Source organism: Amphibalanus amphitrite, unplaced genomic scaffold, assembly GCF_019059575.1.
Source record: "Amphibalanus amphitrite isolate SeventyFive unplaced genomic scaffold, NRLGWU_Aamphi_draft 000045F_arrow, whole genome shotgun sequence".
Taxonomy (NCBI): Eukaryota; Metazoa; Arthropoda; class Thecostraca; order Balanomorpha; family Balanidae; genus Amphibalanus; species Amphibalanus amphitrite.
Genome location: NW_024881541.1, coordinates 490364 through 517008, shown reverse-complemented (window position 1 = coordinate 517008; position 26645 = coordinate 490364). Strand labels below are relative to the sequence as shown.

The 26645-nt window shown below is 45.7% G+C and overlaps 1 protein-coding gene and 1 long non-coding RNA gene across 2 annotated transcripts in view; both read right to left on the bottom strand.

Annotated features, from left to right (window-relative positions):
- The window catches only part of LOC122377472 (formylglycine-generating enzyme-like), a 67167-nt gene that overhangs the window by 37102 nt on the left and 3420 nt on the right, over window positions 1–26645 (bottom strand). The window contains exon 2 of the mRNA XM_043357526.1: window positions 6560–6919. Within this exon, the coding sequence (XP_043213461.1) occupies window positions 6560–6853 (294 nt within the window). The 5' untranslated portion in view covers window positions 6854–6919. The remainder of the gene's footprint in view (window positions 1–6559; window positions 6920–26645) is intronic.
- LOC122377473 lies at window positions 1355–2957 on the bottom strand. The gene is made up of 2 exons (XR_006255872.1): window positions 2713–2957; window positions 1355–1577 (listed from the first exon to the last, which is right to left on the bottom strand). It is a non-coding gene; the product is annotated as an uncharacterized LOC122377473 (long non-coding RNA).

Sequence of the window (26645 nt, the reverse complement as noted above, 5' to 3'; positions counted from 1 at the left end):
CTGCAAACTGACTTTCTGCAGGCGTACTTCACACTTCAAATTGATTTACGGAATGTTTCTTGTGTGCAAATAATGCAAATTCAATAAATTCATGAAGATATTATCAGCACAGGATCGTGTAATTTTTTTCTAGACCTTACTACCACGGTAGACCAGGGATATCCAGCACTCGCCCTGGCTCCCTGATCAAAGCTGCAAGCCTTCGGGGGAATGCATGAAGGGAGCCGTGCTGACCTTTGCATAGGCGATGTACTGAGTCGGCGCCGGAACCGGAGCCGCCGGAGCCCGACCATTTTACGCGGAGCCGGAGCCGGAGTTGGAGCCGATTTTTTCATACGGAGCCGAAGCCGTCTGAAATTTTCACGGCTCTACATCCCTGCTTTGTAGTATTGATTTTGAGTTAAAAAAAAGTTAACCTATCGTCTTTCACGTGTTCATGAATGTGTTTCTACGCATCTGTATCCCGTCCCATTTCTCTGGAGAACAGTACGGGATATTTTGCCGAACGACATACCCAAGCCCGTTGCACAAATTGCACAATTTGAATAAAAATATGATACACGGATGCATTTGCAATCGCAAATAATACGATCATATAACACATTTCACAACGATCCCTGCAATTGCCACAAATTTGCCATCACAAAGCCCTGTCGTTGATGCTCACATCTCATGCAAAGCAATACTCACTTTTAGGACACGTCTTTTATTCAATATAGCTACGTATTTGCAAAACATGCATTTAATAATATTTGAAACTGAGACCAAACCAATAAGACATACCGTGGACAGTTAAGAAAAACAAATAAACGTCTGGAGAATGACCTCAACGTCTCGATGTTGCCAAATTACAAAGAGCAATTTTCGGTTTCGAATCAAATACATGAAATAAATATAAACAAAATTTGTACAGATACACTCAATATAGGGTTTATAATTAGCACGGCTACCTAAAACATCAATCCTGTCAGGTTGAGCCACTTATGTCCACACCCAAAGCAGGTCACTTTGGAACACGTCCACACAGATCCCTATTTCCACCGAAAACGGTCACCAATTGGTCTACTGATCAGCATCTTCAGAACATTCTCGAGTCTCGACCGAATAGCTATCAGTCCTGTCTGTGTTTTGGTTCGTTTCATTTGGGCTATGCGCACGTTTTTCTACTCAGGTTCCAGGGACGAGATAGCAGTCGTCACGCACTGCACCAGCTCGTTCTTTGACAGGTTGGTGACGCTGTCGTCCTCCGGCAGGATAAACACGTGGCGCATTTCATCCTCGGCCCCGCCAGCCACATACACACTTGCTTACGTCATATTGTTTCTCGCCACGAGATCAAAGTTCAAAAGGTCGTGATGTAGGTAGTCTCCGCCCAGCCCGAAACAGCTACTACACCGGTTGGTCGGCCGTCGGGTGTGGCCAGGTCCGCGCAGCGCTGCCCTACTTCGGTCGACGCTCTGGTTGACAGGGATGGCGTAGTCATACAGTTGCCTGTCGACTGAACAGCGATTCAAGACGCCATCCTTAACCCTTTGAAGCTGATCCCCGCAACGACCAGTGTTTGATCCTTAGTTGACCTGCAGCAAACAACAGAACACAATAATTAGGACATTTGAGGACAATAAATTAGGAAACTACATGTGTTATTATTCTACTTGTTCAGCAACTATTAATTTTAGAATATATTCAATAAAAATTAAATGCTTAATGTCACTTAAATTTCCACTGAACGCCACCAGGTGCGCCAACAACTGTCATCTCATGCAGTTGTATAAATTCTGCCAAAAAAGTAGATCTGAGGCCAGTTTTAACAACAGAAAAATAGGCGGCTGCTGGATTTTTTGTCTTAAGGTTACTTCACATACAGAGCATGAGCGGTACAGCCCTACCCGTTTACGTGTCCATCATGTTTACGCTCCGTATGTGAAGCAGTCTTTAGGCAAAAAATTCCAGCAGGCGGCTATTTTTGTGTTGATAAAACTGGCCTCTAAAATTAATTTTGGCATGGACAATCCTGAACATTAACTATCCAGCATTCCCTGGACTGACGTACGTTACACACATAATTTTCTGGAAGATCACGCATAACGTAAATAAGGCTTGACCCCATTCAGCAACTTATTTTTGTTACGCTTAAAACATGCATCATTAAATATGTAGCAATAATGGGCGAATCAATTACAAGCCAAGCTCACATACCTACTATTTAGATACGACAAACACGAACATGCACTACAGCCTTTCAATGTAAACCCCGAACAAGTAAAAAACCTAGTTGCCCTCTACAACAAATTAAAATGCTACAAATCAAAGTTATAGCAACAATTGGGTGAATGATTCACAAGCAGAGGCTACAAACATCAAAATTATGTAAAATACTGGGCAAGCACAGCCCCCATTTCATGAGTCCACCCAACAATTCTATCATGTGAGACAAAACATGATGCTTCTTGTAACTAATTTATACCGTAACTTTTAAAGAACATCATATTTCACTGAAATACCACCCCTAAGACATCATTTTCAAAAAAATATAGCTTAAAAAGAAAAAAGAAAAGTGAGAAGGCGTCCCGCGCCGCTGACGTCGCTACCGCGCCATAATCCTAAAACCATCTATTAAAACGGGTTTTCGGTAAGAAACGTTATTATCACATGCCTGAAATTGAAAAATACACTTCAAAGTATCTTAAAATGTGATTCATTGTTACTTACACTTCAGAAAAGGTCGCTTAAATAAAATAAAACCGGGAGCATTACGTAGCCTCCAAACACCCACGACGCCGGCGCGAAATGGCGGGAACCGGAAATCGTGGCTAGGTACAAAGAAAATAGAATATTTCTAATAAATGATTATACAAATAAATAACGCATTTTTTATTTTCTTTTCAACAAAATTATGAAAAAATTACAAAGGCTCGTCGTTAGTGATAAACAGAGCAAGTTTTTAGAGCACGTTTTTGTTGAATTTTGGCGGCGAAATCTTTACGCCATTCGTAAAGGTACGCGCGACAAACGGCTGATAGCCATGCAGCGAAAAATTGAAGCGGGGGAGATTTTTGTATTGACTTGTCAAAAAATCTCGCCGTCATGGGGGTTATTTCCACCGTAACGGGTCGCCTGAAGGTGAGAACGTCCCAAATAGAATCAAAATATTGATTCTATGCCCATATATGGTCAAAGCTCCGCCCACTAGAATCAATATTTTGATGCCTCCATATTTTGATTCCCGCCGCCTAGTTTGCCCAACTGAACATGTGTTGCTCCCATGCTGATTAGGGTGGGTGTCAAGGTCACCGGAAGGTCAGGTCAGGCCATTGACCTTTGGTGACCTCGGTTCACTTTTTCGAGTTTTACATGTTTCTAGGCTAGTTTTTTTAGCTGGATTCGAATTTAGCAACCATTTGAACATTTACGAAGTAGTTTTGGTGCCTTCGTAACATGTTACGAAGCTGTCAGAGGCGGATGACAGGTACTACGAATACCCGTCGCGACCCCTACCGGTCGACCTGACCTGACCTGATCCGACCTGGTCTAAACGCTTAACGACATCATCTGTGATCAAAACTAACACGATATTCGTGATCGGCACCCCGGAAAACCCCTTAGCAGCCACACTTTACGACTTTCTAACAGGTTCCGATATTCCCGATTTTTGGGTCATTGACCTGACCTGGAAGGTCAACCGATGACCTAGGACCTTAAAATTGGGTATCATTGGCTTCCTCTCGTGACGGGCAACACGCTCGTTTTTTCCGCGAAGCTCTAGCTCCATCAGGGGCCAAACGCGAGGGGGGTCGTACCCCCCCCCCCCTTGTGCCGTCGAAGGACTCAAAATGGCCTGTGCCGGCGAGGGTAAGGATATCGGCCTATTGCGGCTTAAGTTGACCAGCTGTCATGCTTATTGTCATTGTAAAATGACGTCACATAGTCTTTAGGTGCATACATATGACGGTTGGTGCCATTGATCACCAACACAAACGTAAGTAAGTCGCTGCTTAGCGGCAAACGTGGAAACAGTCAAAGCTGGGCCAAAACTACCCCCGAGAAACTCCCCCTGGAGACGCCTCTGCGCAAGCTAAAAACTCAAAAATTTGACACAATGTGCCCAATGAATAGTCAGGAAAAGTCCCCAAATTCCGAGCCCTTAGCTTAAGCGGTTTTCCGTCGAGAGCAAAAAAAACTACAGGTGGGGGCCGATCCCCACCCCACCCCAACCCCCACCCCCACCAGTAATAGGGTTAACCTTGCCATCAGGGCCAGTGAAGCTGACACTCTGTGTGTAACCGTGCAAGCAATTTTGAAACCATGAGATGTCGATATTTAGAATCCGAAGTTTTTCCAAAGGTCTCCCGTGGTTAATGACATCGAAGCATTTACTGAGGTCGATCAAACAGAGGAGAGATTTTGCCGGAATCGATCGCCGAAAGTAAGTGATCACTGATGTAGGTGAGCGCCGTCTCCGTAGAGTGCCGCGGGCGGAAGCCGTGCTGGGTGGGGGAAAGGAGATGGTTGGATGATAGGTAATAGTAGAGTTGGCGCTGGACCGCCCTCTCCACTATTTTGGCGATGACTGGGACGATGGATATGGGACGGAAGTTTGAAGTTTGTGATCCTTTAACCCTCGCCGGACCTATTGGTTTTCTACATACGCGCTGGCCGAGGGGGGGGGGGGGGCGGGTACGACCCCCCTCGCCGTTTCGCCCCTGGTGGAGCTAGCGCGTCGCGGAAAAAACGGGCGTGTGCGCCGTTACGAGACGCAGAGATTGGTACCCGATTTTAAGGTCCTAGGTCAACCGGTGACCTCTGAGGTCAGGTCAAGTGCCCCAAGGTACGGTTCAGTTTTTGGTGAATAACTTCGCAAAAAACGGCCGCAGAGCGCCGATTTTGGCAGCATCGTGTTCGCCTTGCTCAGGCGCGTCGAATGATATACTTTTTGTCCGGGTCAGGTCAACTTGGGGTGTTGACCTCAGGTCAAGGTCAGGTCAGCACCCCCAGGTCACGAAGTTGGTCGAAAGAGCTCATGTCGCATATCATTCGATTCGGCAGGCCTTCTTGAGTCCATTGGTGGCTTTCCCGACTCGCTAGCTCAATTTGATCAAGAGTTATTGACGAAAAACTAACATGACCTTGATGACGTCATAAATGACGTCACGCAAGGTCAACATTGCAAAAGTGACGCATCTAACCTTGCAAGGAGTGCATCAAATCACGATTCTGTGTGCTTGAGATTGTTGGAGATCGTTCCCGGCGCCAGAATAGCAGTTTTCATTTTTCCCCATTGACTTATAATGGGGAGGTCACGAAAATGACCTGACCTCATATGACCTTTAGGAAAAATCCGAGATATAAAAGTTGTGGGACTCATAATGGATCCTAGATCCTGCAAGTTTCATTTCCCTGTGACATCTCCTCTGGCAGTGAGGGCGTTGCGAAGTTGCGACATCTGAAGACCGTGCAGAGGTTCACTTATGACGTCATAGGCCAGTGACCTGACCTGACCCAACAATTTGGTTGGTGTCAAAAGATCCGGCTTGGATCAAAGGTCAGGTATGCCAAGTTTCAGCTCTCTATCGCCAGCGTGTTCGGAGCTATCGCGAAAAAAAACCTATGGGGGGGGGGGGCGGCACCCGCCCCCCCCCCCTCGGCCGGCGAGGGTTAATATGATCCTTGCACAAGCACTGACAAACGTTTTATTTTTACTTTTTACTTTTATTTTTGCTTTCTACTCAGTCTAGCCATCACCGAAAATTGATTTCAGTATAGTTAACAGCAAATTGTTTATGAGCATTGAGCTTACTTTACATGTGTCAAACTTGAAATGCAGTCGGATTTTTAATTTTCCAGATATTTTAAAGTTAAATCAAAGCCAGACCTTTGGACACCCTACATTCATCACAAACCTCAAACACAAGCTCAACCACGCACCGACTTGCACTACCAAACACCGCTCCCCCTCATACCAAACACCGCTCCCCCTCATACCAAACACCGCTCCCCGCACCACCAAACACCGCTCCCCCTCATACCAAACACCGCTTCCCTCACTACCTAATGGTTACCGTGTTCTTGCTATTCAGGAAAAAACCACAGGGGCGGGCCAAATTGCCCCCCCCCCCAACGGGGCGAGGGTTAAGTTTTATTTTTATGACTGCGAGCATGCTCTGATGATTTCTGCGCACCGTGTTTTTAGGGAACGCTAAAATGCGCTTTAGCTCTTTGCACCACTACCTTTCCTTGGGAGTTAGTCTTAAAGTTAGAGGGACTAGCTCTTATAAGTTACCAGCTATTTTAATATTAGCTTCTACATCACTAGCTTTTTTGTAGCACTAGCTCAAACGTACTAGCTTAAATGACACTAGATGTTTTGTCGCTAGATATTCGGTCACGAGGCCCTACCTAACGCTCTGCCGGGCGCGGCCCACAGCCGCCACCTGGGTGACGCATCCGCTATCCATCCGCTCACCTCGGTGACGTATCCGCTATCCATCCGCTCACCTGGGTGACGTATCCGCTATCCATCCGCTCACCTCGGTGACGTATCCGCTATCCATCCGCTCACCTCGGTGACGTATCCAGTGGCGGCCACGAAGCGGGCGAACTCGGCGTTGCTGACCTCGCGCTGCTGCAGCCGGAAGGGACTGACGGTGACGCGGCGCGCCGGGCCCTCACCGTCCTGCGCAAAGTGCGGCCGGTCCGTGCCCATCGTGAACGTGCCTCCGGGAATGTCCAGCAGTGGGTTGGAGTGCGGCTGGCAGTGGCCGGCCCGCGTGCAGCTGCCGGAGAGGTCCGGCTGGCCGGCCGACACGCTCAGCCACAGGCAGACCGCCAGCGGCCGCAGAGCTGAGACCGGCATCGTGCAGCGCCGGACCGAGCCAGCTGAGAAGCCCAGCGGCAGACTGAGCCAGCGGCGCCGCCGGTCCTGTCGGCAGCGGCGGCCTATCAGCACGGCGGCGGCCAGCACTATCTAACAATCGCCCGTATAAGGGGGAGGGGGAGGGGGTCGAACGGACCACCCTCGGTTTTTCGCGAATAAGTCGCGTAAAAAGCGACCGATCACGACGAAGCATGCAATACCCTCGCGTTTATCAATTTTACACCTACCCTAAAATTTCATGACCCTGACCCAAACGACCTTTGACCTCCGATCAGCTTTTCCAGACCATGTTTGACCATGACCAGACCATGACCAGACCAAATTTGGCCGGAATCGCGATTCGGCGTATGTCGGCTCGTATTATCCGCGCGTTTGCAGTCTCCTCGTGGTTTCAAACGTTCAAACATGTGATTTGATGTTGGTTCTATGCATTAGGGTGGGTGTCAGCCGTCAGGGTCACCTGAAGGTCAGGTCAGGTCATTGACCTTTGATGACCTCTGTTCACTTTTTCAAGCTTTACATATTTCTAGGCTACTTTTTCTTTTTAGCTGAATTCTAATTTAGCAACCATTTGAACATTTACAGGGTGTCCCAGAATTACCTGAACATTGTTAATTAGCGTATAAAATAAGGAAAACATGATTGCGCTTTTTTCTTTTTATCGTCCTATATAGTCAGCCAGGGTGGCTATGAAATAGCACATACAATAGATACGCTAGTTACAAGATTAGCCCAACAATGATGGAAAATGTCAGCTACTGCTGGTCTCAGTTGTTTTACGGGTCTCCCGAAACTGGTTGTAGGCCTGTTTTCTTTGACCTCTTGCCGGAGGATAATACGATCATACAAGTTAACCCTCGCACGACCAGGCCATTTCTCATAACACGAACGACCAGGGGGGGGGGGTTGTTACGACCCCCCCCCTGGCGTTTCGAAACGGAAGGTCGTAGAGCTTAGCGGAAAAAACCAACGGATTGCTCTCAACGAGATCTCGCGATTGGTGGTATATTTTTTGGTCCTAGGTCAACATTTGACCTACTTTTGACCGGTCAAAGGTCAAATTTTCGGAAAAATAGACTTTTTTCAACTTTCGGCGGCGATTGCGGCAAAACGGTGGGAGATATCGACTTGAAACCTTCACTATCGTGTTCCTTGATCAATTCTCTATCGTTTGGTATGTATTTCGTTTCCCTAGCTCTAAAAATGGCGCGTTGGGAGCGCCGGAAGTCGGCAAGGTCACAGTCGGCGGCAAAAATTCGAAAAATCAAAATTTAAATTTTTGAAATCTGATTGTATTTTTGGATTTGGGAGGTCCATTTGCTCCCTATAGAAGCTAATATTGCTGCATATTCCCATTGAGGTGACAAGAATTAGCAAAATAGTGGTTCGGGCGCTTTTCAAAAATAGTACCGGACGCTGTTCCTCTTGTGACGTCATAACTCCGTGACCTGACCTGACCCGGTCAATTTTCTTGCACCACACGATAGCCAATGCTTGCCCCAACATGCATGGGAAGTTTCATCATGATCCATCAAACAATGTGGGTATCACCGGCAGAAAACCTAGGGATTCGGCACACACGTTTGGTAACTGTCGGCCGGAGGCTGTACCTCTTATGACGTCATAACTCCGTGACCTGACATGACCCGATCAATTTTTTTCGGCAAAAGATGCGCAAAGGTTGCCCCAGAGGGTATTGAAAATTTCAGCCCGCTACGACAAGCCGTTTAGCGTGCACTTCGAAAAAACCTCAGGGGGGGGGGGGGGTTGATACAACCCCCCCCCCTAGGCGTTCTAGGGTTAAACATAACATCGAAGCCTTTCCAGGCCATAAGGCATTATCCCCCAAAACAAAAATTTCTGCCTACACCACTTTTGCCGCGTTTTTTACATCTGAAGTGGAGAAGCTCCAAGCCTGAACATGGCGCGAGCTTTGGCTTCCAACAGATTTGGTTTGCAAAACAAACCCGTTCATGGCCATTCGGTTCACGGCATCCAGTTTTTGTAAAGCTAGAATACTACCGCAGTAGTACTCTGTGCTTTTTTTAAAAAAATTATTAAATTATTTAACGAAACACAAGGACGTACAAATCACTTACGCAACACACACAAGCTACACGAACCACAATCAAAGAAGGACATAAACAAACATGACATTGGCCCACCTTCACGACACCAACCAAACAGGCCTTGGGCGGCAGGTCACGACCGATGGCCGGCGGATAACGGACGCGCGCGTCTCGCGTCGACGCTTCGTGCGTCGAGGCTGATTTCTCTGCGCACAGTGTAGCGCTGCACTGCGCACACATGCCATAAAGTATGTACCTACGTGGCGTCCAAGTGCCGGCACAACGACCATGTGAATTTATTTGCGGGCGATGTTCACTGAAACAAGCCTCCGTGGTTCCTGTTGACGACTTTTTCCCATTTTTCCCAAAATTGGTCGAGCTTATCATTTTTTTTGGCAATCGCTTTTTCAATTTCGTGCTGGTTCATGATCATTTTTATCGCACCTTCTACACTCGGTTGTTGAGTAGAATTGTTTCGTAATTTACATGCCACGATATACTGCTTGCACAATAAAATTACTAAGTTAATTATATTTGGACTGGACGCACTACCGAGAAGCACCGTTCTGGCGTTTACGAAACTGTTTGGAAGTCGAAAGGCCGCCGTTATCTTACATAGCACCTTATCCCAGATTTCGCGAACATCAGTGCAGTGATAGAAGAAATGTTCGAGCGTATCTACCTCAAAACATTTCAGGCATAATCTGCTACCAATAATGTTTCGTGAACATAGGAATTTACGTGTTGGAATATATCTGTGTATAATGCGAAAATGCAATGATTGTAATTTAGTAGACGTTGTTACTTTGTACGGTATCTCGTACATATCTCCCCAACAATCAAAAGAAATGCCCTCTTGTTCCCATTTACATTGAGCGGTAGGTGTTTTAATCGTTAACAGCTTTTTGTATATGTGATTACACATGAGTGCCCTCAAACAAACTTTCAAAGTGGCACTCACATTAATAAGGCAACATTTTCTATCATCTGGGTCCAGCATAGCCCTGGTGTTTAGCCTAATCTTTTGTTTCCATTTTGACGGTACTGCATTTTTTATGCTCTGCAGTGTGAGGAAGTCAACTCTTAATTGTGGCATTTTTTCCTTCAGTTGACTGAAGCTTAGCACAATTCATAGGTGTCGATTTGTATACTTTTGGGGGTGCCCGGGCACCCCCAATGCTGAGTTGGGCACCCCCCAAGGTGCTCTGGGCACCCCCAACCAAAGTTGGTACTGGCATCACTATCACGGTTCTTTGAGCGCATTATTATTATTTTTTAATTACCTACCGTACATAAGAATGCGTTGTAAAAAAATGACGCGATTTTTTTTTTGCTTTGTTTATACCAGAGTCAAAGACAGCAGCATTTGGTATCCATCGTTGCACTCGTACCGCGTCAATGGGGCGGTGTTTCACGGCCGGTAGTAGCGTGCTGAAAGCACACGTGTCAAATTGGGTTTCCATGGAGACGTTGACAAACTCGGGCCCTCCAACATAATAGACCCCGCGTTCGATGTCTCTCGGACGACGAAGATTCTATGTCGTCCGGCCAATCCCGTTCAAGGTCAGCGGGGGCTCGGCTGCGGTTGTGGAACGTGATTGGCCGGACGGCGTAGAATCTTCGTCGTCAGAGAGACATCGAACGCGGGGAGAGTTTTCGGTTCCGGACGTCCTTGAGTTTTGTTTTGAGTGGCGGGGCTTGGGCGGGGCAGTCTTTTGGTCCGAAAGGCGACAGATCATGGTTTAATCTGGGATTCTGCCTCTGGTGAGAAAGAACTTAAGAAGCATGGACATCAGAAGGTTTTTTAATTTTTACCAAAAGAGTAAGTCATTGGTGTGATATACGACTGCATGATTATTGCTTAGGATTGCATACGATGGCATGATAGGTATTGCCGCTGGCTCTTCTTCCGTTGTTTTATAGTCTAAGAGGCTCTTCTATTTATACTAACCAGAAGAGGCCCCTAGGACTGATGGTCTAACAGGCCCTTCTATTTATACTAGCCAGAGGAGGCCCATGATACTGATTGTCTGAGAGGCCCTTCTATTCAAACTAGGCAGATGAGGCCCCTGAGAATGATAGTCCAAAGAGCCATGCGGCGGCAACTGGCCGTGGCCATATTTCGGCTCGGTAGGGCCCCACAGAGCTCATGAGAGCACCTCAAGGGCTCCTAAGTAGACACGCTTATCCCCATAAGGGTGCCACGCCGGCTTCTGAAGGCTCCTTGTAGGCATCTAAAGGGCCCTTTCCGGCCTCTAACGGCTCCACCCGCCTGTGATGGCTCCACACCAGTGTTAATGAGCGCCACACAGCGGCGCCTTTGAGGGTCATACTAGTGTCTCTTAGGGCCCTATATCGGTGGCTCTGGGGGCCCCACACCGGCGCCTCTGTGGGCCACCACACCTGTGTATCTCAAGGCTCTATAGGTATATCTGAAGGACCCACACCGACACCTCTGAGGGTCCCACACCAGTATCTCGGAGCTCTGAAGGCCCCACACCGGTGACTCAGAGGACTCACCGGCTCCTGAGAGCACCATGTTGATGTCTAACGGCTCCACAAGGCCACTGAAGGCACCACACAAGCTCTCACTGAGCTCTAATGTCCATGTACCGGCCTCTGAGGGATTTAAGCCAGCGCATTCATAGCTCCACACCAGCAATTGTAAGGGCTTCACACTGAAGTATCTGAGGGTTCCACACCGGTGTCTCTAAGGGCCACATACCGGCATCTCCGAGGGCCCCATACCGGCGTCTCCGAGGGTCCACATCTGGCGGGCACCCATCAGCGACTGAAGGTCCCACACTGTCGACTCCGAGAGCCCCATCTGCGTCTGGGAGCAACATGCCGTCTCTAAGAACCACAGCGGCCCTTCCGTACGAAAGATGGGCGTCTGCATGCCAAATGGGAGCGGTTCTGAGACAGTAGGGCGCCTACGTTCAATAAAGGGGCGCCTATGAAGCCCATAGGGGCGCTTCAATGCGAAAGAGGGGTGCCTCTGAGGCCTACATATATGGGCGTCCACATGCAATAGAGGTCTGCGACTGCAATTGATCAATGCCATGGGGGTGCATTCATAAGAAACAGGGGCGCCGGCATGGCAAAGAGAGGCGCCTTCAAGTGTCCATAAAAGAGAGACGCCTATGATAAGCGCACATTGTATGCGACAACGGGGCGACTGTGGGACATAGGGATGTCTCTGATGACTATACATAGGGCGCTTATATGCCAAAGAGGGCGCCTATGAAGCTAATGGGGGCACCTGGGAAACGAGGAAGACATTTGCGTAAGGGTTTTCAGGGGTCATGCGCCGTTTGCGGCAAGTAGATTCTAAAAAAATCGGAGGTGGAATAAGTTTTAAAAATGGTGCGGACTTTCCGCACTGTTCGCTTAAGCGGTTACGCCCCTGGGTACATCTGCCCGATCTCAGAAGCTAGATTTGGAGGTCATACTTGAAAGCAGCCAGCAGGACGAGGCAAAAGTTGGAGGCCCCTGAAAATAGGAGGCCCCCTGGAAAAGGAGGCCCCTTGACAGGGTGGCCCACCCACTTTTCATGACGTTCCTACGCCCGTGCCGGGGGGGGGCAGTGGGGGCAGCTATCACCCCCCCCCAACTCTGGGGCCGTGGGGGTGGTGCCCCTACAGCTTTTAGACGGAATACCACACTTTTTTTGCAAATGTTTTCTTTTTTGTTGAAAAAGCCATGGGATGAAAAATAAGTGGCCTAAAACCGGTGAGAAAACTAGATTTGGGGGTACCCTAGGTTGATCTTTATCTGAAAGTAGTTCCCGCGTCCCTGCTCTGGGCACCCCCAACCATTTTCACAAATCGACACCCTTGGCACAATTCCATCGGACCCAACTAAGTCATCTATTATTTTAATGCCAGCTTCATACATTTCCTTTTGTAAGGCAGGTTTCCCTCCAATTAATACCGTGTCATTATACCAAATCGATTCAGCTCTTGCTTGGGGGGCTTCGCAAGGTTCTTTATAAAATAACTCTTGATACCGGCCGACCACTTGTTTATAAAAATCAGGAATGTTCGACTTTTTAACGAAGTGCCTGGCGTTACGGTTCCTTAGCAAATCATCAATGCTATATTTTCCTATGCGAGCCTGAATAATCTTTCTCCACTGCGAGTCCACATTTGTGTACATTCGTTTAACCCATTGCAACCTTAATGCATCATAAAACTTCAATGTATCCGGCGCTTTTAAGCCACCCTCTCTAATACCTAGGCACAAGACACTGGCGGCAACTTTCGGGGGTCTTCCCCGCCATAAAAACTTCATAATCAAACCTTGAATCGTTTGTACAGGGTGGCGCCGGTAAATAACCACAAATGTCAAACCTGTGTTACGAGGAAACTATTTTGTGCAGAGCAATAATTTTTTGCATTCATGTTCCATGCTTTATGTAAATTGTTGTCCATAGCAAAAGGGAACGTTGCAGCTGAAGATGATGTCGGAAGAAATGAAAAGGCACGCGGTCATTGTGGCGCTTCACGCCGGCAGCGAGGCACCCGAGGTCGCCAGACGCCAACTTCCTCAAGGTCGACAGAAGCCATGATTATAAAGTCGAGCGGAGCTTGGATGAGTCTGTGGGCGACGTCCCGTCTGTGGCAAAGCGGAAGAAACATACCCGACGATCTGATGCCGTCAGGGACGACGATTTCACTGCCAAAGTCGAGAACATCGTCGACGATGACCCGACGTCGACGTCACCGTCGATGACGGTGACGTCGTGAAGCCCTGGATCTACCGAGTGGCTGAGGAAGGCCCTATGTGTTCCAACAAGACTGCACCCGCCCATAAGGCCAGGGTGACGCAGGAGTGGATGAGCGCCAACCTGCACAGCCACATCACGCCCGAGTTCTGGCCGCCAAACTCCCCGGACCTGAACCCGCTCGACTATTACGTGCAGGGTATATAGAACAACGGGTACACCAACGACGCGGAAAGCGCCCATTTTACCTGGATGAGTTACATGGAAGGTGATATATTTTTTGAATATGGAAAAAATAGAGTATTCTATTCTGACGAGTAAGGCCAAATTCATTAAGCAGTTATTTTTAAATTATATGTACCAGAAATAACATACTAACCATAGTTTAAAACTTAGTCTAAAGTTAGTTGAAAAGCGTATAGTTGATACTAAGATGGAAGGAATCAATGGAAGGCAGAAGTGGCGCAGCTGTTTCATTCTTAAAATGTGTTCGCAAGCAGGATTTACGTGATGCTAGCGACATTTATCTATATAATCGGGGACGCTGATTGGCTGATCGAGTCCGTGAGCAGAATCACTAGTTTACGGCAGTACAGGGTTGAGGCAATGTGCGCATGCGCAGGAACTTGAGCTCTCATGGAGGGGCTTTTGGTACCTCGGGCAGCGCCCAATGCTTTTTGGACCTGTTATGGCCTCTGCATCGAAAAACGCTAGATAAAAAGGTTGTAGAGGAAGCATGAGGCTACCTTTCCCCACAATAATATTGGCACTTTATCATTTCGCTTACGTGTGAGACTCGCTTGAAAAAGGTCGATTTAACATGGAAACCCTATGGGGTAGTAGTTTTTGAGCGCCCATTTGGCCTAATGCTACCAACTGTTACTGGCTACCCCTGATAACGTGTGGGGCGTAGTCGAGAGGGACACTAACAAACACCCACACAACAATATTGACTCTCTGAAGTCAGCCATCAAGCAGATGATGGTCAAGATGGACAAGACCATGCTGACCAAGGCCTGCGCCCGGTTCAGGCCGCGCATCGAGGCCGTCATCGACGCGGAGGGGGATTCATCGAGTGAAGTGTGCTCGACAGGTCGCCATCAGTCAACCCCAGTTCCAAGCTTTCATCCAAAGTACTGACTTTTGCCAACAAAATAAATGTTTTGTGTGGAGCACATATTGTCTTCATTTATCGGCGCCACCCTGTAGATCTACCTTAGGGATGCTCACAGAGGAAGCTAGATACACTAATTGGGATGCGACAAGCGTCTTTGAAATGGTTATGCGTCCGTTTAACGTTAAGTGCCTCTGAGACCAATTGTTCAGCACATTCCTAATTCTTGTAATAACAGGTGCTACGTTTTCTTCCGCACAGTCAGCGACGGCGCTGTGGGTGATTCCAAGGATTTTCAACTTCGAGACAGCTTCAATTCCTTCCACGGCCTCCTTCCTAAATTTAGCTGATCCTACCCACATCAATTTCGTTTTCGTTCTGTTTATTTCAAGTCCAGAAACTTTTCTGAAATTGTCTAATACTTCTAATACTCTATGCACCGGCCACCGACGCTTCCGAGTTCAAGAATACCGTTGTATCATCGGCATACATGCTCAATTTTACTTCGATGCCAGCAATTGTAATTCCCTTGATTAGCCTATCCCTTCTTATCTTGTTTGCTAATATTTCTCCTACTAAATTGAACAGTAAACCACTCAGCGGAGAACCTTGAAAAGTACCGCGACCGCACTCAAACCAGTTTGACGTAAAACCGTTATTGCAAACAGCCAGAAGTGAGCCGTTATATAAAAGCTTTATCCATGCTATCAATTCAGGACCAAAATTAAATGCTTTCAATGTGTGCCAAATAAACTCGTGGTCGATTGAATCGAGGGCATTTTTGTAATCTACCGCTAATACTGCACCTCCTAAGTCATCTGATTCACAATAGTTTATTACATCTGCTATGAGTCTCGAATTTTCACCAACATGCCTCCCTTTCAAGAACCCACTTTGATCTTTGCTTACCAATTTATCAGCAACTTTCTTTATTCTTATCGCAATCACTTTGGCAATCAATTTATAAATAACATCTAGGAGACAAATGGGTCTCTTATTTGACAGCAACTTTTGATCACCTTTCTTAGGTATTAGCGTCAAAATCCCTCTTCTATGAGTTATGAATAATTGACCGTTATCTTTGGCATCGTTAAAATAGCTCACAACTATGTCCCCAATCTCATTCCAGAAGAAAGAGAAAAATTCGGCAGAAAATCCAGAGATTCCTGCTGCTTTATTTTTAGCCATGCCAAGTAATGCCGCACTGCATTCCTCTTTCGTTATATACCCTTCACAACTATTTTTCTCTTCCTCCGTTAATCTTGGGTCTTCATCGCTCAAGGCAAACTCATCTAGATATTCTTCGTTAGTTAACTGTTTTGAATAAAGCGATTGATAGTGCTCAACGCACATGTTGAGAATAGGTTGATTACCTTGTATTAGCGATCCATCATCAGTTTGGAGGGTGCTTATCGTTTTTTGCATCGCTCTCTGTTGTGCAGTTCTCATGAAATACCTAGTTGGTTTTTCCCAAGATTCTTACAGATAAGGTTGGGACACCAGTCACGTGACCCTTTTTCCTGCTTTTCCCAACCCCCCTCACGATTTTCATAAGCCTTGATTTATTCTTTGAAACACTTTGCGCAGAGGCGTTTGTAGTTAATTTATTTACAAAAACTAATTTAATGATATTTGAAATTAACAAACACATATTTACTCGCAATCTCAAACAAAAGTTGAATTTATTCGCGCTTCATTAGATTAATCAGCTGGCAACCATCATCCATCGTCCTCGATGTAGTCGAACTTGGCGCACTCGGATAGTGTTCGAAATTTGTGACGCTTACTAGTTGCTATGGCGACCGGGCAGTACCTACGCTTTTCATTCGTCAACAAGTGCTCGCGGTTACGCTTTTGAACACAGTCTTTATGCGTCAGTTTGGTTTTCCCCTTCTTCTGTCCATACTGTTTGAGACCTCAAAATTGCTGCCTTGCCACGGTTAATTTTGATCTCATCTAATCTTTGTCTGGTATTTTCGTACTCTTTGACCACACTGTAAAAAATATTGACGAGCTATGTGTCAAAACAAGGGTCTCGAAACAGTCACCAGGTTGTCAATGCTTCCGGTACCTACCACTTGACTAGTTACCGCTTAGTTAGCTTACAGGCTGAGAACTATCCAGATCGTTATGGTCCGGTATTGTAATGATACCCTAGGTGTACCTTTGTTTTGAAGTGCTGAATTAACTATCAAGGTTGTTTGACGTTTGTTTTCGCCTCAATCCGAAACGAGGAAGACCCTCATCAAATTATTAGGTGAAAGTCAGGCTCAGGATGATCAAAATACTAGGGGTAGTTTTGTCATAGTAATCTGTGAAGGGTGAGGAACAAGCCGTAGCAATGCACTCGTCACTAAACCAGCCTGAGATTATTCGCCAGGTAGCTGCTGCGTTTCCCTACTTGCTGAATCATGTTTGCAACTTTCCATTTCCAGACACTTTTTACGGCAAATAAATTGTTGGGTTATTTGGAAGGTGAATGACAATTTTATTTCTATAAGTCAATACATTTGTATTTCCGATTGCCCTAAAGCTTTTTTTTAATCGTTTGCGGTAGGTTTTTATTGTTCGCAATAAAGTTGCGCACCTGTGAATCCTTCACTTAATGCGTTCCCGGCTTCCCGGCGCCAGTTGCGCTGTGCCGTGCCGCGTTCGGTCGGGGGTGTGCGCGTCTGTGCAGTGCGAGTGTTTATCACTGGGCAAACCTGTATCGTTTCCATTTGTGCAGTGTCTAGTTATGAAGAATTGCTTGCCGATATATGACCTGCAGTGATCGACGTTCTGATTCAATAACTTGCCATAAGCCATTATTCTCAACCAAATCGCGCAGAGACGTTTGCAAAGTTGTCGAGGGGGGGGGGGGGAACAAGAGCGATTTTAAATGAATTGCTCTCCATGCAGTGCAATAGGACTTAGGTTTAATTTTTCGAAAGTTGTGGAGCCGCCCCCGGTGTCCGGCCTGGCCAACTCTCTCAAGAACCGACAGCTAACGGAACACTGAAGTTTCACTACGACGATTTCCGCCAAAGCCCAAAGTTATGAAGAAAAGGCAAGTGCAAGAAGCAAAACTTCTCTTGGTAATCAAAACTTAGGTTTGGCAAATTCCAAACCCTAAGTCACTACAACTGTGGATATAAATAAGCTGGTTATTGACGGCCAAGCTCTGGCCAATCTGAGGTTCAGACCTATCATCAAGTTCATGAGGCAGCTGCGGTTGGGCGGCTCACGGGCTCCACTGCATAGGCTCAGACAGGTACTCTACAAAATGTCTTCTGTGTTCTTAGGTTCAGATCTATCGATAGGTATGTGCATGCTTCTGATTCGATTGATAACTGTAAACGGGCGCTGGAAGTGAAAGGTTCGCTTGATATGGGTGTCCGTCAAAATTCGTGGAGATATGCTGTCCCACGATTTCAATAATGCCTCACGTCAATAAATGAGCTTATTTCAGCGTAGCACGGGTCCGTACGCGAGATTTGGACATTTGATTGAAGAAAAAAATCATTGAAAAGGCAACAGCAAAGTGGCAAAAAAAAAAATTGGACATCTTTCCAAAACTGTGCTTTTGTGTGCCTATGTATTTTAGCTTGTCCCACAACCTGCGAAAAAAATCTACAGAGCTGCTGTGTAGTTATTTTTAGAGATAATTGAGCGCGAGGGAGCGTTGTGAATAGCAAAAACATTGAAATTTCTCTTCATGGTTCTTATTTTTTGGTTATACAATTTAGCAAAACTGCACAGCGCAAAAACGTCTGTCCCACGGTTTCTGGCAAACTTTTTTCTGGGTCACGTTTGTTTCTGGGTCACGGTACTTAGCTCCTCATTCAAAGCATTACGGACCGGGTAAGCAGGGTCTGCAGACTTGCATATGGTCCTATCCCGCGAAGGCGCAGAGAGCGGGGGCGGAAACTGAAAACTGTCAGTTGGGCTGGGCGAACCCAGGGGAAATCATCTCCTGCGTGCCATAAGATTTCTTTATTCTGGGTCACACGCCCTTGTGGCTTGTGGCTGGTAAGTGTCGAAAAGAATCACAGTGTCGTGTTGCTGCGTGCTCAGGTACTCCAGATAAGATGTACTTGGAGATTAGTATTCGATAACAAACTTGCCATATTCGGAAAACTGTAAAAAACATTCCCCTGGGTCACGCATTTTTTTCTTCTGGGTCACGAATTTTAGCGTGACCCAGGAAAAAAATCGTGACCCAGAAGAGAAATTCTGCCCACCTACATCATCAAGACAGGCAAGTCTTTCCGCCTACGTGTGGAGAAGGTCATTGCCGATAAGGGGGTTATATCGCGCATGAGGTGAGTGAACGTATCTGGTTTGATAATGCGTGACCCAGGCGAAATTTTTATTTTTTTCTGGGTCACGGACCATTTTACGCGCATGCGCAATGGCATTTTTGAATAATTTCAACTGTGAACAGCCTAGGGTGCATGGTTTATGAAAAGGTAATGATTTCTAGGAAATCAGTTGTGGGACAAATATCGACCCAAATCTCCACGAATTTTGACGGGTACCCATATACGAAAGGTGCATTGCAAGAAAGCACATTATTTCAGAAATACACTTTCATTTTATCTTGAGCGTTTTTGGAATGGGCCGGATGAATTCGTCATCAAACTGGTAAGGGATTTCGTTTGAAGACCACCGATATTTAATAATATGATGGTCTTCAAACGAATTCGCTGGCAAATTCGATGACTGGATTGGGCGGGGTAGGATCTGCTGGTCATCTGACTATGGGTTGAGCAATACGTTAGTTTTGACCTAGTTTGAGCTTCATTCGTTAAGTAGGAACAAGACGATGCCTCTTTTGAGCATCGTCACTAAACAAGCCACCCTCGTTTTGACATTGTTTTTCGTTATTATTGTTACTAGGCACTTTGTTATCATACACAGCATTAACGAGGACCTGCTTCCAAAACAAGGCAGAAACGCTCCAGCTATTTTTGGGACGTGTTAAAAACTAACCGACACCTGGTAACTGTCATCTGACGAACACAAAACAAGCCAGGGGCTCGCAGCGTGTGTCAAAAGTAGGATGCAAAACTAGTCTGTACCCCCGACATTTAGCGTTGAGAATCATTTGACGAGGGGCTAGTCAATATTTTTTACAGTGCAGTTCCTCTGTCGGCGAATTGGCGAGCTTTGACTCGCATTTGCTTAATGCGTCATATAAAAGATTTTCTGTGCGACGTAGCTCGTACGCAATTTTCTTACTTCTTTTTATCGCAAGCACTCTTCTGTTGCTTAATAGCATATCGATTATCACTCCTTTCTGAATGTCCTGATGATAAGGTTCAGTTTTTATCAAAACTTTATTTAATTCAGACTTAGCTGCGTTGATGAATGAACTTAGCTGCCCAGGCAAGGCATTATCCCCCAAAACAAAATTTTTTGCCTGCACCACTTTTGCCGCGTTTTTTTTTTACATCTGAAGTGGGGAAGCTCCATGTCTGAGCATGGCGCGACCTTTGGCTTCCAACATATTTGGTTTCCAAAACAAACCCGTTCATGGCCATTGGGTCACGGCATCCAGTTTTTGTACTGGTAGAATATTACCCCAGTAGTAGGTACTCTGTGCTAACGGTTGTCTTTGGGCCATCATATCAAGCCGAATGAGTACACTAGTGATGTCAGTTACGGAAAATCAGAATACCGATACCAAACCAAATACCAACCAAAACCGTGGAGAAATACCGAAGCCAAACCAGCTTGGGAAAATGAGGGAAGTACCAACTTTTTACCGATTTCTTAGCCTTTTATACATTAGTGGGGGTTCATGATACCAACAAAATACCAAACACATTAGAATTGAAATACCAAATACCAAGTTGGTATCGGTTTGGTATCCGTATACCAAAAAGTCGGTATCCGATTGACATCTCTAGAGTACACCGTGGCTCAAAATGTCTCACAATTTGATTTTCGACGGGTGCCTGGCCGTCTCCGCTGCCGGGGCGTTGTAGCCATCTGACGTTCACACACGCCTTTTTCGGGCGGTTCAAATGACAGAATACCTTCGTTAGACCACAAAGCGTGCTTCAATATACTTTTTTGTTGTATATGTTATGCTTTTTTTTGATGAATTGTAGTGATTTGCGTTGCTTTTCCCGTAGTTTTCGCATATTTTTCAGGCGAAGGACCCCAAATTCCAAAACTTTGTCAAAGATAGTGGTGCAAAGTAGACAGATGTTTTGTAGACAATCCTGATCTATCGTTTAACTAGTTTTTAGCTAGATCGGTGACGTTTGTTGTCCATGACAAGCAACCACCCGTTTGACAACTGGTGCATGGCCCATTTTGGCCGAGCCCAAGCTTGGCAATCAGGTTTATCTCTTGCTCTCTCTGACTTCGTTAGCTGATATAATTGCGCTTTGCTCAATCCTAACTGCTTGCAGATGAACTGCTGAAGCTCTCCAGCAAAAACCAAGCCGAAAGTCCGTTTACAAAGTTGAGAACGCGAGTTGATTCACCATGGTTGCCTATTAGTGGCTTAAGCTGAAAACGGAAAAGGACTACTCTTACTTGACTCTGGATAATAATTGACTCGAGTCGTTATCGGTCACCAAAAGCACATTCAATTGGATTTGTGTCTATTCATAAATAGATTTCAAGCATACTTACCTACATATGTTATTGATATTTGATTTCTAGAGCTACAGGGATATTAAAATTCAAAAGTGGAATAGAGACTTATGAACTGGAAACTGCATCAACTATGTTTGCCAAAGCATAAAAGATATTAACATTTACCATACAACACAATGATAGGACCCGGCCAAATATTTTGGGGGACCCGGTCTGGATCCATCCGGGTCCAGACCGGTTCCATAGACCGGGTCCCCGGGTCCACATTTTGCTACATCTATTTGATACCTTCGTGACATGTTACGAAGCTGACAGAGACGGCTGACACCTACTACGAACACCCGGCAGGACCCCTACTGGTTGACCTGACCTGACCTGACCCGACCTGGCCTAAGTGCATGAAGACATCATCTGTGATGAAAACTTACATGATATTCGTGATCAGCACCCCGAAAAACCTCATAGCAGCCACACTTAACGACGTTTTAACAGGTCCCCATTTTCCCGACTTTCAAGGTCATTGTCCTGACCTGGAAGGTCAAACCTAGGACCTGGCACCTAGGACCTTTAAATTGGGTATCATCGGCTTCCTCTCGTCACGGGCATCACGCACCCTTTTTTCCGGGAAGCTCTAGCTCGATCAGGGGCCTAATGGCAAGTAGGCCATTAGGCCATTAGGCAAGTAGGCCGGGACTGCACATGCGTGCATCGCATCATTAACGTGCCCGACGGACCGCAAGCTATGCGGAGTCTCATCAAACGCCGGTCTGAAATATCTAAGCAACGTACCAGGGCCACATGCGACGAAACCATGCTGCAGACTAGTGCAGAAAAACACCCCCGTCTAGAGTGTGTGAAAAAAGCGTTTCCCTATCGGGCTGTAAAAGAGTGGAACTCTCTTCCCCCTGCCACTCGGCAGTGCAAGTCTCTCAATGACTTTAAGAAAAAGGTTCTGTCTTTCATTGTGTAGCTGATCTTAACCACTGACTCTATGACATCATTTTTATCGTTTTTCGCTTTTGCATGTAGGTTGTTCTCGTACCCATGTGTTCATACCAAATGTGTTTTTGCGTGTACTTACCATTTTAATCACTATTCTTGTATTTTATTGTATGAACTGTCATAAGTCTCGCCCATGTACTGACGCGGCGCTCTAAGAGCCACGATGTGGATATCGCCAAGAACCGCAATAAATAAATAAATAAATAAATAAATAAATAAAAGTATCCAATGGACCCCCCCCCCCCCTCTTATACACTCGCGGCTGGCAAAACACCAATACCGGGCGAGGGCTAAGGCGCTTCATTCCGCGGCGCTGTAGCCCTATGTTACCGGGTTATGCAGCGACTTTAAAAAAAAAAAAATGTTGAAATAGGAAGCAGTTGATCCTGATGACCACCGAGCACCATTGGCGTCGGACACGGGGAGGGGGGACGGGGGGACGGTCCCCCAGTTAAAACATCCGGGGGGACATCCTCCCCAGAAAAAAAAACATTTCAAAAGTGATTCATGCACACAAAAATAAACCTGAAGCAAGCCTTAAAAAAAACAATTGAAATATTCAAAGCTGGTGGGCTGGTGGGCCCGGCCCTGTCCATTGTTGCAAAAGGGGGACAGAAAATTGAAATAGGCGGAATTTTCAAGCGAAACAAAAGAGAGTCAAACAGAGATAGCGTAGTATATAAAATTCCTTGCGGTGGATGCCCACGCGTGTACTACGGGGAAACGGGAAGGGGTCTAAAAACGAGGGTTCGCGAGCACAAGGGGCACTTCACTTGTGCAATCATAGAGTTTCGAACGCCTTTGTTGTTCACGCAGAGGAAGAAGGGCATCTGCCTAACTGGACAGGGGCTACATGTGTCGACAGGAATTTTTCCAAAGTTCAGCGAAAAGTTGTAGAGGCGGCATTTATCGCTACTGGTCAAACTTTGAATATTTCAAATGGATTTTTTAGGCTTGCTTCTGTGACCGCATCTTTAGTCAGGAGAGATTATGGGTCTGTTCCCGTCGCTCCTCCCAAAAAATCTCGGATGAGGTTGGATGAGCTTGGAGGAGAGCCGTTTCAGAGGAGCCACGGGAACATTTTTGCGAGGAAATCAGCTGTTTGCGGGCTGTAACGGTCGGCGATTTATGGCGCGCAAACAGCAATTTAGAGTTAACCCGCGCCTCACTGGGGTCTGCGTATAACACGCCCTACTGGGGGAGGGGGGGGGGCTATTCATAGCCCCCCCCCCTATCTCCGAAACTACTGGGCCGATCGTCAAATTTCAAACGGCGTCTGATAGCCCCAGAAAAACTGTCGAACGAAACCTAATTTCATTGACCTCGAGGTCACCGATGACGTCACAGGTCAGGTCAAAGTAAAAATTATTAGCATTTTGGCTTGTTCACGTTTTGGGCTCTGGTCGCCGTCTTACAAGTCAGATCAGGCTCATTTTTGGTTCACACACTCGTGAACAGATGCTCTAGATACCCTGAGGGTACCAAACTTGTACTTTGATTTTCAGGTCAAGGTCAGGTCATCACAGGTCACGAAAATATTATATCATGCGTCGGTCACGTGACACATGTTTTATGGTCCATTTAGGCCAAAGATTTCGAATTTGATGTCGTTTGTGTCATTCGAGGTCATTTTGAGTCGAATTTAGCTTAGGTCAGGTCACTTTCAGGTCAAAAAAGGTCAAATTTTGAAGTTAAAATTTTTCAACAAAAAAGGTAGGGGAAGTTGGGGCAATGCCGGAGTTGGGGCAAAGCCGAAATTCGAGATATTTCGAAAACCGTAAGACATGGATGCCACCTGTCAGTGATGCTCTGAAGCTTAAGTGACTACAATTATCGCATGTTTGTTACGAGTCGTCATTCGGAATACTTCGGCTGTGAGGGCGCCAAGAGCTTTTTCAAGGTACGTTTCCCTTGTACTACACGTGCCTTTGAAGCTGTATTTCTTACTCATTATGCTACCGTTTGTCTGGCCAATTCGGTCAAGTAATCTTTAGCATGTCTTTGCATAAGTGTGCTGCCTATTTGAAATTTATACAGCACGTTGAAAAGTTATGGGCCTGCAAATGAAAGTATGGCTGGCTGGGGTAATGCCGAAAACGTGCGATTACGCACGTCTTAAAAGCACGCTACGTGGACTTTACTGCTGTAGAATAGCAACGCGTATTTTCAGTCACACAAATTACACTTTCAACCGACACAACGGCCTGTTACCTATAAGGAATGATTTACCTGGCATTTTCTTATTATATCACACAATTATAACTTCCAGTGTGCACCGCGTCCTCAAGCTCTTAAAACGCGTGTCATGGATAAAGTTTGAGATAAAATGGCAAAACATCAATGTCGGCATTCCCCGTAGATCATTTATCCCATTTTCGGCTTTCCCCGCAGTCCGGGGCAACGCCGAAAAAGTCACTTCTTTGATATTTTTAGTTTGTGCGCTTAACGGTATGCGAATTCATCAAATGCGCCTGGTATGTTTGAAAGGCAAAAGACTGGCCTCTCGAATGACGCCAACAAGAATAGCTTATGTTGTCTACCTTGCGTGCTACGGGCGTCAGAAAAAAAGTATTCGGCGTTCCCCCAATTTCCCCTACCTATTGGATGCAGTTTGAGCTCAGGATCACGATGGTGCTATTTATATTGGCGTACGATGACAAATACGTGCTGAAAAATTGATTTGAAAAAATTAATAATTGTGATTTTTTGCAATAATGCGTATAACTTGGCCATTTTTGAAGCTATTTAGCTACAACTTGCTAGAGTTGTTCATGATCAGGCGTTCTATCACATATATTCCGTTTTTTTTTCGAAAAGTCAAAAACTTTTTGAAAAAAATGTAAAAATATAAATTTTGAATTTAATTATATTAAATTTTCGAAATTTTCAAAATTGCGAAAATCTGAGATAGCAGTTTGATAGCGCAGTCTATTCTGAGTCCCCTCATGCAAAGAAATTGGATCTAGCTTAAAAACTGAGCTCTTGGGAGCGATTGCCGTGGTTCAATGTTTCGCTTCGAAATCGGCCGAACATGACGTCACTCTGACGTCATTTCCGGCAGACCTATGGTAGCTACGAAGTTCATATTTTATCACAAGGTGTCAAATTGATGCAGCCGAAGGTACTGAAAGTTTGGCGTCGATACGTCAAGCCGTTTGGAAGTTATTGCAGAAAAACGGGAGGGGGGCTATAAATGCTATAAATAGCCCCCCCCCCCCCCCCAGTGGGGCGCGGGTTAACAATCTCTTTCTAATAAAATAACCATATATTTATATCGAACATAACTATTAAAAGATATCCCATCCTCATCAATCACTAAGATAATTTCCACTTCCCTCAAGTCTCATTTATAAACAATTCTCATTTGTATTACGTGCGCCAGATATGTCTACGCAGAACCTCCTCCAAAAATCCAACTTTCGTTTGGGATGAGGGAAGAGGCAAATAGTGGTGGTGAGATGTGGAATCAAGATGAGCTTGGATGAGCTTGGAGGAGCGACGGGAACGATTTTTTGAAACGGGAGGAGGTTAGAGGAGCTTGGAGGAGGTTGGAGGAGCGACGGGAACAGACCCTATGATTTGTGAATTGTTTCTTTGCGACCTGTTTGCAGACAGGAAGTGATACTATGAAGAATTGCCCGCGCTGTTACATATCCCATGTTCTCGTAGATACCTAAATGTGTGTCTTTTCATTACCCTTGAAAAAGTTATAATAAACGAAACGTCGGGTAATTTTTGTTGTAATATCTTGCATATTTATGAAATAGTATGCTCATTTTTGAAGGCACAATTTCTATGTATTTACATTTACCGAGTACAATTCGAAATCGATCATTTTTACGGCAAGAAATTCTTAGCCAGACGCTGAAGTTGCCAAAACACACGTGAGAGCTTCGATAATGCACTTGGAGCCAAACACCTTTTGAAAAAAAGAACTATAACGCCATTTTTCATTATGATTTTGGCCAAATCGAATGGCGAACATTCACTTAACAGTAGCAAGCCTTCTATGAGGTGCATTGTTTTGGCAAGTGATCTATAAGTATGCTTCAAAAATACCACTGGAACTTGGTATGCCTCATACTGCACTACCAAAGGAACTGAAGACTCGAATCTGAGCCACTTTGAAACAAGATTATGGGCTGAAGTGTGAAAAAGGCTGTGTTAGGTATGCCTTTCAACAGAAGAAGACATGCCAGTACCTATTGGTCTTTTAGCACAAATATTGATTTCTAGTGAATATTAATAATGTGTAAAATCATAAAA